This window comes from Acipenser ruthenus, chromosome 2 (assembly GCF_902713425.1).
Source record: "Acipenser ruthenus chromosome 2, fAciRut3.2 maternal haplotype, whole genome shotgun sequence".
Classification (NCBI taxonomy): Eukaryota; Metazoa; Chordata; class Actinopteri; order Acipenseriformes; family Acipenseridae; genus Acipenser; species Acipenser ruthenus.
In genome coordinates, this window is record NC_081190.1 from 15,832,350 (window position 1) to 15,847,045 (window position 14,696).

The 14,696-nt window shown below is 36.8% G+C and overlaps 1 protein-coding gene across 6 annotated transcripts in view; it reads right to left on the minus strand.

Moving 5' to 3' along the window:
- LOC117403602 (erbin-like) overlaps window positions 1–14,696 on the minus strand; it is a 90,184-nt gene that overhangs the window by 32,041 nt on the left and 43,447 nt on the right. For 5 of the 6 annotated variants that reach the window (XM_059006594.1, XM_059006596.1, XM_059006601.1 and 2 more), the window contains 8 exons: window positions 11,650–11,844; window positions 10,821–10,938; window positions 8,941–9,019; window positions 8,170–8,259; window positions 5,313–5,369; window positions 2,962–3,025; window positions 2,006–2,080; window positions 850–994 (listed from right to left, as the gene is read on the minus strand). In XM_059006594.1, coding sequence (XP_058862577.1) covers window positions 850–994; window positions 2,006–2,080; window positions 2,962–3,025; window positions 5,313–5,369; window positions 8,170–8,259; window positions 8,941–9,019; window positions 10,821–10,938; window positions 11,650–11,835 — 814 coding nt within the window. In that variant the 5' untranslated portion in view covers window positions 11,836–11,844. Of the gene's footprint in view, window positions 1–849; window positions 995–2,005; window positions 2,081–2,961; window positions 3,026–3,980; window positions 4,046–5,312; window positions 5,370–8,169; window positions 8,260–8,940; window positions 9,020–10,820; window positions 10,939–11,649; window positions 11,845–14,696 lie in introns of those variants that run through there. The other variant, XM_059006607.1, reaches the window with a different exon arrangement.

Genomic DNA, 14,696 nt, shown 5'->3' on the forward strand with positions numbered 1-14,696 from the left:
TGAATGCATGTCTATTAGTAAACCACCCACTACAGAAACTACCCATTCTCTAGCCAGAGTTACAGTGTTACACATTCCTTACTGAGTGGTTAAAACAGATTTTAATACTTCTGCCCAGATACAGTAAGTTATGTCAACTAATCCAAATCTACGAAAAAAGAGCCGTTCATCATCTCTGCAGTTCATGTCAAGAAATTAACATGAAAGAATAAAGAAGTGTGGCTGGAAGAGGTGGGGGATGTTCACTTGTCAAAAGGAAATAGGAATCGTACATGACCACAACATTTTGGATGCACACCACACCTAAAAAAATCAAAATCAATCAATCATGTGCACATACCAAAGAAACTCCACATATTGATTGCTTCCCCCCCTCCCCCCTCCTCACCAGGACTAGAAGTTGCCCTTTCTTGTAATTCATATTTTTCTCTGCCTAGTTTACGGTAATGTAACGTTGCATAGACAAGGACTTTATATAGCAGACAGCTGCTGCTGCTGGAAAAGTGCAATACACAGGCTACTATCTATCTAGTCAGCACAAAGAGTAGGCGAGGACATCCCGCTTGGGACTTGAGGCTTTCAAGGAATTTTTCTTTGTGGTCTCTTGACTCAAGAGCGTTATCCGACAATCATATTCAACTGAATTAGACATTTGAAATTTAAACCAGGTATCAAATCTCAGCTTTAACTTGAGCCTGACCTTATAACATTCTCCCTACTTACTGCTGCTTTCATGTTCTTATCTTAAACCCTCAGCCTCACTCATTGTAGCCACTGAGCTCTGAAAACTGAAAGGTTAACATTCAAAATTCAGATACAAAGAATGAAAAAAAAGACAAATAAACCAACCTGTGGATCCTGGAAGTTGCTGCAGTGCATTGTTGGAGATCAGCAGGTCTTGTAGGCTTTCACAGCCTGACAGCCGATCGTCGACCATTTCAATGTTGTTCTTGGATACATCTAAATAGGTCAGTTGCTTTAACGTCCCAATTACCTGCAAGAAGAATGTTTAAAATGAACCAGGGGGTAGAGATGCAAAGGTCAGGGGGAAAAAAAAAAGAGAAACCTAGCAACAGAAAGGTTAGTCGGCTTATTTTAAACACAAGATATGGTAGGCAGAGGACTTCTTTGTAACAAATTCTCTGGGGGTGACTTCAGAAAAGTATTTCTCTATTAGGAGATAACCTCACTGCTGCATCTGTTTTAATTAACGCATTCATTGGAACAAGTAAAAAAAATATATAAATTAAAAAAAAACAAAAAAAAAAAAAGAGGAATAGACTATACACCAGGGATTTCAACCGCCTGCATAATGTCCTTTAACAATTAACTTTCTGAAAGAGACAATTGGATTTTAAATGTATTTTGTGACAATAATTATTGATTAAATAGTATTCTTGAGGCAGCTCTTTAGGTACTAGAATAAGTAGCTTATTCAAAACCACCAAGGAAGGAAAGAAAATGTATTTACACCAGGACCACACCATGGAGGAGGGGGTTTTAAATAAAGTAGTGCTGAATTTATACACAAGTATGCATTATAAATCTTACCTCTTGTAGAGAAATGAATGCAATACATCTTACTTTTTGCTACATTAATCTTTATCTGGCTTTGCTCCCTCTTAATTCATTTGTTTTCAGATTTTGCTCAATTATTGCCAACTCTCCCCAGGGTTGGCCATTTTGCTGAACAAATAAATAGCAGCAGAAATGTCCTTGACCAATATTGCTCTACTCAGAATTTTTAAAACAGAGATTTTAAATACAGGTCGCGCCTGTGGGAGATTAAAGGACAATACAGTGCTTGCTGTGGGCCCCCAGCCAACTGTGGGACCAGGATTCCAACAGATCACATGACTCATCTGACACTTCACATGGCAGTGCCTTTTACTAGGTGAGCAAGCAGTGCATCTGAACCTCAAAGATTTCAATTTAAATTTACCGCTGACCCCAGTATTCTTATTTCTGACCTCAGCAAATGAATGCTCTTATAATGCATACATACCCCTGGAAGGTATGTCAGTCTGTTCCCATCCATCCAAAACTCCTTCAGACCAGTGAGTTGTTCAAGAACTTCAGGCTGAAGAATGAGAAGATGGAGACAGTTATACCCTACAAATACTGTAAGGCAGCTTTACTTTTAAATAAATGCAGCATCGATCAAGTGGTGAAAGGCATCTATAGACAGCAGGAAGTCAAAGGACTGCTTAAATTGCACATTCAACTAAATAAACTAAAATATGGGGTTTATCCTTTGTTTACCACCATATGAATACTTTTGGTTCTATAGTGGAGAATAATTTAAATTATAACCAAGAGTAATAAAAATACTGTTTTCAAAGGGTTCAAAGACATTTTATTTCATAGTCCAATTCATGAATTTTAGCTCACAAAACTGCCAGAGACAAGCATTTGCATGTGTATATGTATAAAACCACAAAGCAAAGAAATTAGTTCAGGCAACTATATTAAACAATTTTATACATTTTCACCTTCTCTCTGTAAATTACTTCTGACACCACCAAGCATACAACACTACAGACATTATGCTTTGTTTTGTAATTTGAAAATAACTGATACTGTATTAGGATATATGAGACAGACAATCAATTCAGACAGTTATGGAAGAGTAAAACCTGTGCAAAAAAAAGCCCTGATATTTGTTCTAGTGCTTAAATGGTAAACTCATCCAATTCTGAGAACACCACTTTTCTGAAAAGCATGTCCAATTGAGAAATTAAAAATTGCTTATCTTTTTAAAGAAACAGCCTATCCGAAACCTACGCTCCCTTGGCAAACATTTCAGAATAGGAATCAATAACAGTTGCTGTCTTCAGTGCACCATTTATCCCTCTGCACATGTTTTAAGCTGCTTTGAAAGTTTACTGTTGATTAGAAACAGAATTGGAGATAATGTGGTTTAAGCAATGTTCAAATCCTCTTTATCCAGCTGATACTCACCACTTCTGTGAACTCATTGCTTCCCAGGTCCAGTCTCTCCAGCTGGGTCAGCTTGCTCATGGTTCTGCAAGGAGGAGGGATTTACAGAGAGTTAGGTTCTGGAGAAATCAGCTGAACTACTCTTAAAATCTAAACTTCTTACTATAATCGAAAACAGGTCTGAATCTTTGATCCAATCCTTTGGATCTGTATTAGATCATTTTCCAAGCACTAACATTTGTCAGCACCTGACATTTACTCATATTGTGCAGCTATATTAAGATTAAAAGGTATTTCTTAAAGTTCTGTATAAAATGGAAATATTCAGACATTAGAACCCAATGTCACCCCTTTCTTTGTATATGTGCAGGAATAAAACCTGACTAAACCTTTTAAATACAATATTTATCCTGATTTTAACATTAAAACTAAAAATCAAAACCCCTGCTAAAGGTTTATCAAAGTTGTATTTTTTCCTGTACATTTTCATTGCATACTGTATATTTATAAATATTAGCATGTTCCTTCGTGAATAACAAAATGTGAAACTGTGTGCCAGATTTCATTCTACACACAACATTCTGATCACTGCTTTGTGAAGAAAAACGCAACCACAAACAAACAATATGCATTTAATATATTACTTAAATGTTTTACTATAGGTACATTATGCCAATATCATTTCTAGGCGTGGGCGTCAGAAGTAGTAAATGACCTTCGAGTCTCTGTAGTGCAGTCCTTTGAAATTTCAATTACCATACTGTTGCCGACTACCCAATAATAATTTCTGCATACTGTATTTGGATATTCTAAACCACTTCTAGACAGGTTTTGCATAAATAAAATAACACCTACTATTTGCATCCAACTATACAGTAAGAAACATGCCTTGGGTTCCTGACACATACAATGCACTTCAGGGCATAGGTACAGTACACAAGTTCACATTGATGTGAACTTGTTTATGAATATGCATTACACACCCAGCATTATTTGGCTCAAACAGGAAGCCAAACTCAGAATGTGTTCAGATTGCAGGTACGGCCCCTGTACATCTTTCATCTCCCTCTTAACCAGGCAAGTCTGTGTAGTAATGGCACCTTATCTGGATGCGAACAGTGGATAAGGTCAGCACTGATTTACGACCAAGGATATGTGAATATATATTATAACAGCAGGCAGCAAAACTAAATGTGTTCCGCTGTAAACCTTCTGCAGCAGCATGTATATGTGTATCCTGCAAGTGTGTCAATTCCTTTGATTTCTGTATTGACTTGATATTATTCTGCCACTTTTTACAGTAATTTCAGGGTTCAATTCATAGTTGCATTAAGAAAATACCAGTCCCTCAGGTTTTAAACATTTCTATATCTTGTGCAAATATAATTTCAGTGGCGTACCAGAAAGCACAAGTTAGTCATTAATGCTGCCATTTATATGGAGGATCTCAACGTTATAATAACGTGTACAATGAAAACTAAGCTTAAGCATTCATTTTTAGATTGTTTAGGCAGAAACTATAAACCACCCATCGAAACGAAACCTGTCAGAGCAGGTACCGATTACAAAAGGCTTGCAGGTCTTGTACAAAACGGGCCATTTTCACTTTTTAAAGAGATTGTGAAGGAAGTCCATTGCCAGCTATGACAAAATGTTTTGCAATTCTTAAAATAACTTTTTTTTTTTTTTTTGGGGGGGGGGGGGGGGGGGGGGGTTCTATATGGTTAGTACAGGTTTGAAAGGATTAAAAAGATCAAGGCAATCATGAGGCACTGGTCACTGCCAATGTCATTTAATCCCATAACCATTACCAGTACCTTCTGCACAATTATGCCCATTAAAGGAAAACATTCACAACTAAGGAGAAGTGGATTTATTTCTGTAAATCAGTTAGTTTCATCTTAGTACATTTTGGTACCACATATTTAATAGGCCTATTGATAGTGAATTAACAATTTCAAAACAAATGTATTAGTACAAAGTGGTTCTAACACAAGGCCAGATATTGACTCCACAGTTTATTTCCTCTTTATCAAGGTTACACTAGCAAAGATCCACATGACACTATTTTTTTTTTACTAAAGAAGTGTTCCTTCTTTTTACTAAAAGACTATGGAAACTTCAGCAGTAGCCAAAAGGGAATTTCCATAAATCAATCGTGTAAAACAGACATTTGTTTGGCTTCCAACCTTTACATAAAAGATTTATATAAAACCACATAAAAAAGGTTATCTTCATTGCCTTTAGCTGTAGTGGTTTTATATATATTATATATATATATAAAAAATGATGTACACAAAATATAATTGAGTGTTTCTCGAGTAAACTCATTCTATTAAAAAACACACTGAAATAAAAACCTGTATACCTACTTTGGCAACATCTTTAACTGGTTTTCTCTCAGCTCCAGTATCTGCAGTTTGGTTAACCTACCAAAAAAAAGAAAAAGAAAAAAAAAGTTAAAATGGCAGTTCAATGTAAATGTATGTATGTATTATACCTCCCTGAGGTAAGCAAGTGGCCTGGCGACAGTTGCACACAGTTACTGGAATCCCTCAACATACAAAAGAACAACATGTGCCTAGGTCTGCGAGACATGCATGGTCCCACTGCCTGTGCTACTGTATGAGTGGACCCAAGTGCATGATCTTTGAATTATGTAATCATTAGTAAAAAATTCAGAAAGGCTCAAACCACTTTCTTTTAGTGTCTTATTTCCATCATCCCTTCTAGTATGTGACATGTTTTTTTCTTCCCCCAGTTAATAGTATTTGTTTAGTTTTTTTCCCCCAAGTTAACAAAGTCTAAGAGACACGGCTGAATAAAACTCAATCAGGCTGGGTCTTGACTCTGCTACTTTCAGGCAAGACTTTAAAAAAGCAATATATTTTCCAAATGAAATGCATGTTCTCAGTGGCATTTACAAGTCTGAGATCACGGTTTCCCTGCGACTTCTATTATAAAGGGACCCTGCAGGTGTGATGTATTTATGCCAAGGTTATGACCACCATTACATGACATTACAAAGAGCAATCCTCATTCTCCCAAAATGTGCTGCTTTGTTAAATGTTTAATCCCCTGCTGCTTAGGTCTGGATGGATCCTAAAATAGCACAACAACATATCTGAGAGAATGGGTCACAGCTTGATATGATGTTTAGTGTCGCACATTAAGTTGGCATGAATACACTGCATTAGTGATCAGTAAATATATTAGTTACTCCGTCATTGTTAGAAACATTGGTCATGACCATGTTTGTGTTTAAAACAGAAAGTCAAAGTTTTAAATCTGCATTGTTTTTCAGTGAACATAAAACAGCACTCAGACAACTTGTGAGACTTTAAACAGCCTATATAGCTCCCAGTATAAATGAGTGAAAAAAGTTGTACAAGTGACCAACTGAAGTCATATTACACCTTTAGTCTTTGTCCGAGGTAGTTGTATGATAAAGAAAACCAGACTTCCCTATTACAGGGACGCTCCTGGGAACATATTCCCATTAAATAAATAGTTCCCAAGACATCACTTTGCTAGGGTCAGGTTGGAGAGCTTTCTTGCAGAAAATTGGCCATGGTTCCGATTGCCAAAAGCTGCTTTTCTTCAAGAAGGACCTTTTATAGATCTAAGCAAAATTAAGTGTTCCAGTGTAATCATTGTATTGTTTTATGGACAGTAAAAAAATGTTTAAATGCATGAGCCAGATAGTGTCAGATTCTTTCTGAAATGAAATGTAATGTATTTATTTGCAGTTAAAAAGAAGAAACACAATAATAATTGCTGTTATTCACCTCTTAGACTTAGAATTCAGGTCATATTGTGATTCACAAAACCACATTTACATTCTACTAAAAAAAAAAAACCAGCCCAACACACACTACACCAAAACTACAGGTTCAGGAAGTTGTTCAGGAAGTTTAATGCAATGCCATCAAATTGCATAAACTGCATTTTAATCACTTATGATACGAAACTTCAGCAGGAAGTGAATTTTAATGACGCTGCCAGATTGGATTTCCTGCTTGTCATTTTTAGTTACTGAAAAGGAGAGGCCTCTCTGATGAGCATACTACAGTACAATATGAAACAGGGGCGGAGGGCACCAGCTGACACAGGATGCACACTGACACACACACCCATCCACTTGCAATAAATTCTACTTTAACATACAAGCTTGTGTGACCTACTCTACAATAGTCTGCGTGCCGAGAGTCTCCCAGCTAGATGGGGTGAGGGTTACACCTTTACCACAAGGCACTACTTAGAGTGAGAATGCGAGGGGAGAGTCATGTTTAGAAACAGGAGCCCTGGTGATATCTGACCCTTTAAGACCAATGTTGGAATAGGGAACTTACCCTAATAAGATACTATTACTGAACCAACAGCACATAGGGACAGTAAAGTGGTCTGCCACAAGACCCAGGAGATTCCATTAACATTAAAAAGACCATTTATCCCTCCAAATCCATTTTATAGATGAGTGTACATTCCAATAAAAGTACAGGCTTTCATTTTCTAGAACCAACTCCACATAAAGACTATGAGTACACACAAAGGCACGAATGAAACAAAGCAAATATTTAAATGCCAGGGCAAGTGAGTGCTTAAGCATTTTAAATTCTTCCCAAACGCCTCCTGTATAATTAATCACAGCAAGCAAACTGTAAAATCCAATAGATTGGAGAGGTCAAATTTTGCATTTTCTGCACAATAAAAGTCAGAACTCAAGGATACTTTCTGAAGTTGCAATTTATGTATGACCCCTAAGGGAAAAAGGACACATCTCACCCAGTGTTTAAAAATACATATCTCAACTTTACTTGGTTAACCACATTGTGCTTAAACGTCTCGGTGTATGCTTCAAAGTAATTCAAAACTTTGACCACATCTTAGATGATGACATAGCAGGTCTCAAGTTCACTTAATATAATATTATTTAAAAGTAAAAAAAAAAAAAAAAAAAAAAAAAAAAAAGTAGTAACATCTTAAAATTGAAGCGCATTAGGATGTATCTCGATTTGCAAGATACATTACCTTTATAAATGATATAGGAAAATTAACCTAAAAATTAAACTAACTTCTGAGCATGCATGCGCATTCCTTTTCATGGCACACTGGTCAATTTTCAAATCCACTGTGAGGTCACTTCCCTACACACATTAGGTCTTACTTGCAGTACCTGTTAAGGTGGGTAATGCAGCAAAGATAGGAGGGGCACAAACTCAGACCTACCTGCCGAAATTTGCTGGTAAGAATTCCAAAAAAGCATCATTCAGGTACAGCTGGGTTAGGTTGAGAAGCTGGGTGAATCCATCAGGTAGTCTAAATAGCAATACAAAAAACATGATCTATTCAGTTTTTGGCCAAGAAGCTGCAGTTCACCACCACCACCTGGATCCCAGAAATGGGTACGAACTTGTATGTCGTTTTACAGTTCATATTGCAAACATTTCTGCTAATGCCTTCATAAGTCATTATATAACACATGTATAATGCTTATGTCGCTTTTAAACAGTTTCATCAAGTGAACTGCATGCTCAGCATTGGGTGCTTTGGAGCTGCTCCAGCCCTTTGGCTCATTATCAAAATGATTCTATTATTGTAAGTTTATGAACATCACCAGTGTCTTAAGATTAGAGGTGCTGAAAAACCCACTTTTGTTAAGCTAGTGCCTTCAGTCATTTAATAGTTGTACATGGGGTTGGAACCCTGTAAATGTATTTCAATAAAATCAGAACTTCACCAAACCCTCCTCCCAGATCACATCTGCTTTTCATGGTTTGCAAAATTACTGGTTCCTGATCAAAGCAAATACTCTTGCTTGATAAACTTCAATGTGTGTACTGCATTACACACACATAGATTTAAACAAGGGCATTGGTAATGCACTGTGCAATTAGATCATGCTTTTCTTTTCTGTATGATTTTTAATTTAATTTAAATGCTTTGGCCAGATGAGTGTAATTTTCGACTGATTTCCAACTTTGATATCAGAATGCTTACTTGGAAATGGGATTTACACTGGCTTCGACTATTGTTAAAACCTTGCAGTTCTTGATGTTTTCTGGAAACTCCTGGATGCCTGCAGAGGAATAAAACACCATTTAATAAATAATTGTACTTATCCCATTAGGCTACATCAGTAAGCGCACACACACACACACACACACACACACACACAGGCAAGTTGTTTGTTTATTTTTATTTTTTTCAGGTGTGTATAGCACATCTATGTTTCAAAGGTATTTTAGATGATGTGCTTGAATCATTTAACAGGAATTAACAACAAGAACTGTAAGCATGAGAAGGTACAGTAGAAGGTCTGAGTGGCTAGAGTTAAGGAACAGGAGATTCTGGGGGCAAAGGCACTTAACTGTCTTACACCGAGTCACGCCCAGCTGTCAAACAAACTGGACTGCACTGCAAACTTGTGAATGTCTAAATGTGTGATATTTTTATAAGTTAAAAAGAATTTGACCTCTGACATTTTCTAATACCAAACTTGGTGCATGTACCATCGGTAACAAAATGGCAAAAAATTCCGGAACCTGCAACAGCATTTATATTCACTTTGAAAATAAAATAAAATTCATACTGACTGAACAATGTTAATATTAAATATTCAAATATATAACTTGTTAAAAAGATGTACAAGTACTTTACCGGCAATAAGAAATGTTGCTGTACCACACAGTATTTATTTAGTGGATATATTATTTTATTCCTCAGAAATGAAGCCTACATAATTCCTTCATTTCTGAACCACTGGGCTTTGAATATAATGAAAGCTGACAGTTCCACGGTTAAGCATTAGATAGACCTAGATCTTATGAAGGGCTTGTACACATCTGTATTACCTCCTGAAACATTTCAGATGTGGCTGTCCTTGAAAGACCCAACATGGAAGGACTAAAATTACAGGGACATTTAATTATTTAGGTCACACAAGCTTGTATGTTAAAAGTAGAATTTATTGCAAGTGGAACTATCATGTACCCTCAGTTTAACATCCTACAACATGTATTTAAACTCAGAATACATAAACAAGAATATACAATAAAACTAGAAATGGCATAATGTAAAGGAGAAATGGCATATCAGATTGAACGGTTTGTAAACATGTCAAACATATGTGTGAAAAAGTTGTGTAGCATTGACATATCCAGAGGTTAAAACAAAGTGGCCCTGAAACAGTACGTAAATCACAACTGTGTGTCATTTGGGTCATTGATACGGCCAGAGATTAAAACAGCGCAACACTGATGTATTTTATTGGGCAACACCAGTAGTAAAACTGAGAAAACCATGGGAATACAATGGCGTACTAGATACTGTATTAGGACAATAACTCAAAGTGTACTGCCTCTATACAGCAAAAACTGACCTCTACAGTATATGGGAACCATATTCGTTTAGAGGTCAATTTCATGGTCACCAACACATTTAGCTAAAGTAGCAGGTCTTATATAACCTGAAAATATCTCAAACAGTATCCAAAGCCCCCACCCCACAAAATCGCTAAACGCAAAAATGGATAAGCCTTAGGTGAGAAACTGGTGCACAGACGATCTACCCAACTCCACTGAAAAGCAACCTAGAAAACAGAGATCATGTAAAAACTCATGTGAATTTAAAGTTTTTAGTTTGCATTCAAAAAAAGAAATTATTGTGACATAGGGGATCACTATTGATGAATAGATTGGAGTAAGTGCACCAGGAACATGCAGCACAATAGGACGTGGCCTTTGCTATTATCTCAAGTCAACAACTCTGCTTGATCAATTTATGTGCAAAATGTAAATTAAATACAGTTCCAGATCATTTAGGCCTTCGTTTCAATTCTGCATTTAAGTATTTAATAAAGGAAGTGCTCATTTGCTTACCATTCTTGCTGACGTCCAGATCCCTGAGATTGATGAGGTTTGCGATGGAGGCTGGCAATACAGCTAGGTCGTTATCTGGCAAACTCAGTTTATGCAGAGACTGGCAGTTGAACAATTGCTGTAAAACAAGACACACACTTTCTTCAATGCATTAGACATCAATTAAAAATCATGCTGAAGTCTAATAAATGCTTAACTTTTTCATCAGTGTGGTCTTAATGTAGGTACCAGTAACCATCATTTTAAAAGCATGCCGAGGGGTCATCTGTAACTCATAGCAGCATTAGCTATTCTTCAAACAAGGAAAGATTAAAAGACAATTGCTGCTTTTTTAGACATACAAGGATTACAGATCAAGGTCATAAAATACTAAGCAAATTCCTGTTCACAACATTCTAACTATACAAGACAGTTTGTACCTAACTCTTAACTTTCCAAAACTCAATTCAAACTTGGTTCCTATGGACTCTCAAAAACAGCCACGAAGTGAAAATTATGATAGGTCATAAAAAGGTTCCATCCTACCTATACTAGACACTTGCATTTCTTGTGTACTTGTATATATACTACAAATACAAACAAACCTAATGGTCTTCTTGTTCCAGTATCTATAATAAAAGTAGTCTCAAAAGACAACCCTCACTTCTTTTGAATGTTTATACTCAAATACAGTGTTAATGTTCTAAAAATTAGGGAATGTCAGAAGCCTTCTCCAACACTGACAGTGATAAAATAAATGTAATTAGTTTAGTTTTGGTATCTGTACGTGGCAACACATTTGCTGCTTATTCCAATGGCACTCGGCCAGTAGCTCGAAGGCAGACGTTACCTTGGGAAGCTCCTCAATCTGGTTAGCATCCAAATAGAGCTCCTCTAAGGTCTTCTCGAATGTGAATATCTCCTTGGGCACCTGTTCCAGGCTGCAGTGAGAGTAATCCAGCGCGGTGACCGCCTCCTCCTCTCCTCGCAGACAGCGACAAGGCACCAGCCGAAAGAAATTCCGCTTCATTGTCATTATCAGGCACTGTGAAGAAAACAAATGCAAAAGGGTCAGCAAATGAGAAATCCATTGAAGTCAGATTGATAACAGTTTTACAACTGGATTCAGTATACTGTATTTGTAGAGCAGACATGCATGTTGCACAGATTCACTATATTAAACCATATCTCAATACTGCTTACACCACCTACTGTAGAACAAGGTGAAGGTTGGTCAAGTATTTGGCCATAGGGAAGTTTCTTGTGATTATTGTTAAATGTGTGGTTTCCCATTATGGGATAGCTTCCTGTGATGGCATTTCTTAGTTCGGTGCAACTGGGTAGAAATTAACAACAAAGGAGATATTTTTCTGATCTTTGGTTTAACTGTAAACGAGAGGTTCCCTAGTTTGGGAATTTATTGCTGTTCCAGTCTTACCATAAACACTGTATATACTGGCATAGGTGCTGCCATGTGTGTTCCTGTACCCTGTATCTGTGTAATGCTACTATACAACAAGAAATGTGTGATGGTTGTTCATGACAACATATGCATTGTTATTACCAGTTAGTCAGAAATCTAACAGTTTTCACAAATCCCTGTTAAATACAGACAGCAATAGGCTATAGTACAGTATGGAATAAAGATGACTTCTGACATTTGTAGTGTCACAGCTACAGGAGACCATGTTTTTGTGTTTCCAACTGGATGAAGGTAAATGTGATAAACAAGGACTCTGCTAAACCTCATTCATGTCACTCGATTCTGTTAAAGAAACACAGGATAAAGTTACATGAAGAGGTCATGACTTCTTTTAATGGTTGTTCAGGGTTAGGGTTGAAAAGGAAGTGGATCTAGTTTAATAAAGTAGCAGGGATTGTATTGTGTTGATTACCCGAATAGTGAAGACAGAAGTGCTTTATTCAGTATATGTAGTTGCATGAAACTGAAATCTTCCCACCAGATTCAACATTGCACAAGTGAAGATGTTTATCATCCTCCAAAGAAATTATATCAACAAACTGCCTCTTCCCGCAGAAAATCTGATCCAAGAAAATAAGCCTACTGTAGCACTATAGTCTGCAGCCTTCTTTTTAAATACAAGCTTTAGAAATACATGCTGCTCGAATCTTCATGCATAATACAATGCTTTGCATATGATATTCCTCCTCAGTCGTCCAGGTAGCATGCAGGACCGTTGGAACTACTAGAGTATTTTAAATAGTTGGGAAAGGTTACATGTAACAAAATACGTGACTGACAGAAACCGTTTAAAGTTTAACCCTTCGCAAGCTGAAAATAAATTTTGTACACTGAAGGCAGAAAGGTGTGCAGAAGAACACGTAACAAAAACATAGAATACAAATACTGAAAACACTGTTTATTGATGAAACAGAAATCAAAGCTTACAAACAAATGATGAGACGCAGATACGGGCGCTTGTAAAAGAAATCCACTGCGTTGTGCTCAATCTTAGTGTTCCAATAAATGTCCATCATCATCTTCATGACACCCGAGCCTGAAGATGTTCATGTTTCCAAAGTATAATTACAACAAACAAGGTTCACACTCATAACACCAGGGCCTTAGCCAGCCATGAAAAAAAAAAAAAAAGAGGCGCTCCCCCACAACCCTCCTAAAAGTTTTTATAACAGAAGAAACAATATACGAGGACAGTATGATATGTTTATTTAAATACAACAATTTAGCGAACAGGTTTTTTTTTTTTTTTGAAGATACTACTGTAGATTTGAGTACCTGAGGTTCTAAATTAGCAGGACCTGTGTTGTTTTCTACATAGCAAATAAGCAGCTTTCTTTGCAACATTCTAATTCAATATAAAAGATAATATGAAATGCAGCAATGCTAGAATATTTGTTGTTGACACTATACATCGTTTTAAATCCCAATCTATTAAACTTGAATTTTAACAGTGATGTCATTATCCAAATACCAAGAAGACAAGAGTGCTTGCATACATAGTTGTGTCTGATATTAATGATAAAATCACATTCAGCAATAAAATGAGCTTAAGCAGGTTGACAAGACAGCAAGATTTCCGCTGCGTCAATTGTTCAGAGGGTTGCTGTTCCAGCTTTTTGGCTGACCAGTCGATTTGATTGGCTGTTGGCCGAGCTCTGACACTCATGAGTATGCACTTTACCTCCATTAATGTGATTGGTCAGCTGCGTGGGCTCCTTGCAAACCGTACAGCCCTGAACGACAAAACCCCTAACTCAACTACCAGTCAATTACACACCGTCTGAAACAATAAGCTTGAAGTATACGACTTCCTTCAAATGCAAATGTCAAATTCTTCTAAATACACCAGAACAGATATTTAGGGTTTCTGGTTGACAGGTTTTATTCCTGAGCACTACGCCTGCCTTTAATGTTGTAATTAGTGTCACTAAACCATCTCAGTTTGAGTTAGTTAATCATGGAAAAATGAGACAAAATAAGCTCCTTTTTTTTTACCTATACATTCCTAAAATGACAGTGATAATCGCTTTACCCTCGCTGCTTGGAGGTTGTAGCTACAACACTGTTTCATAAAACAAAAGACTTCACTCTCGCTAAACTCATCAAATAAAATGAATAACTTTTGCGATGATTAATTATGTGTTTCCATTATAAGAGCACTTCTTAAAATGCAGAGCAATTCATTTTATTCCGGCACCTTTATTCTGCACGTTAGGTTATTCGCTGGAGTAGAAAGTAGTCTTAAAGTTAAATCGGCTCATTTTACTTTAACCATTTAGAGTCCAAGCCATTTTCGCCTGTTTTTTACTGTTAGATTTGTGCCTATAACTCTTTAACTATAAAGGTTACAGGTACACATGAAATGAATGTGCACACACTACGGTTTCATAACAAAAAAGTGAAACAGTCTGAAA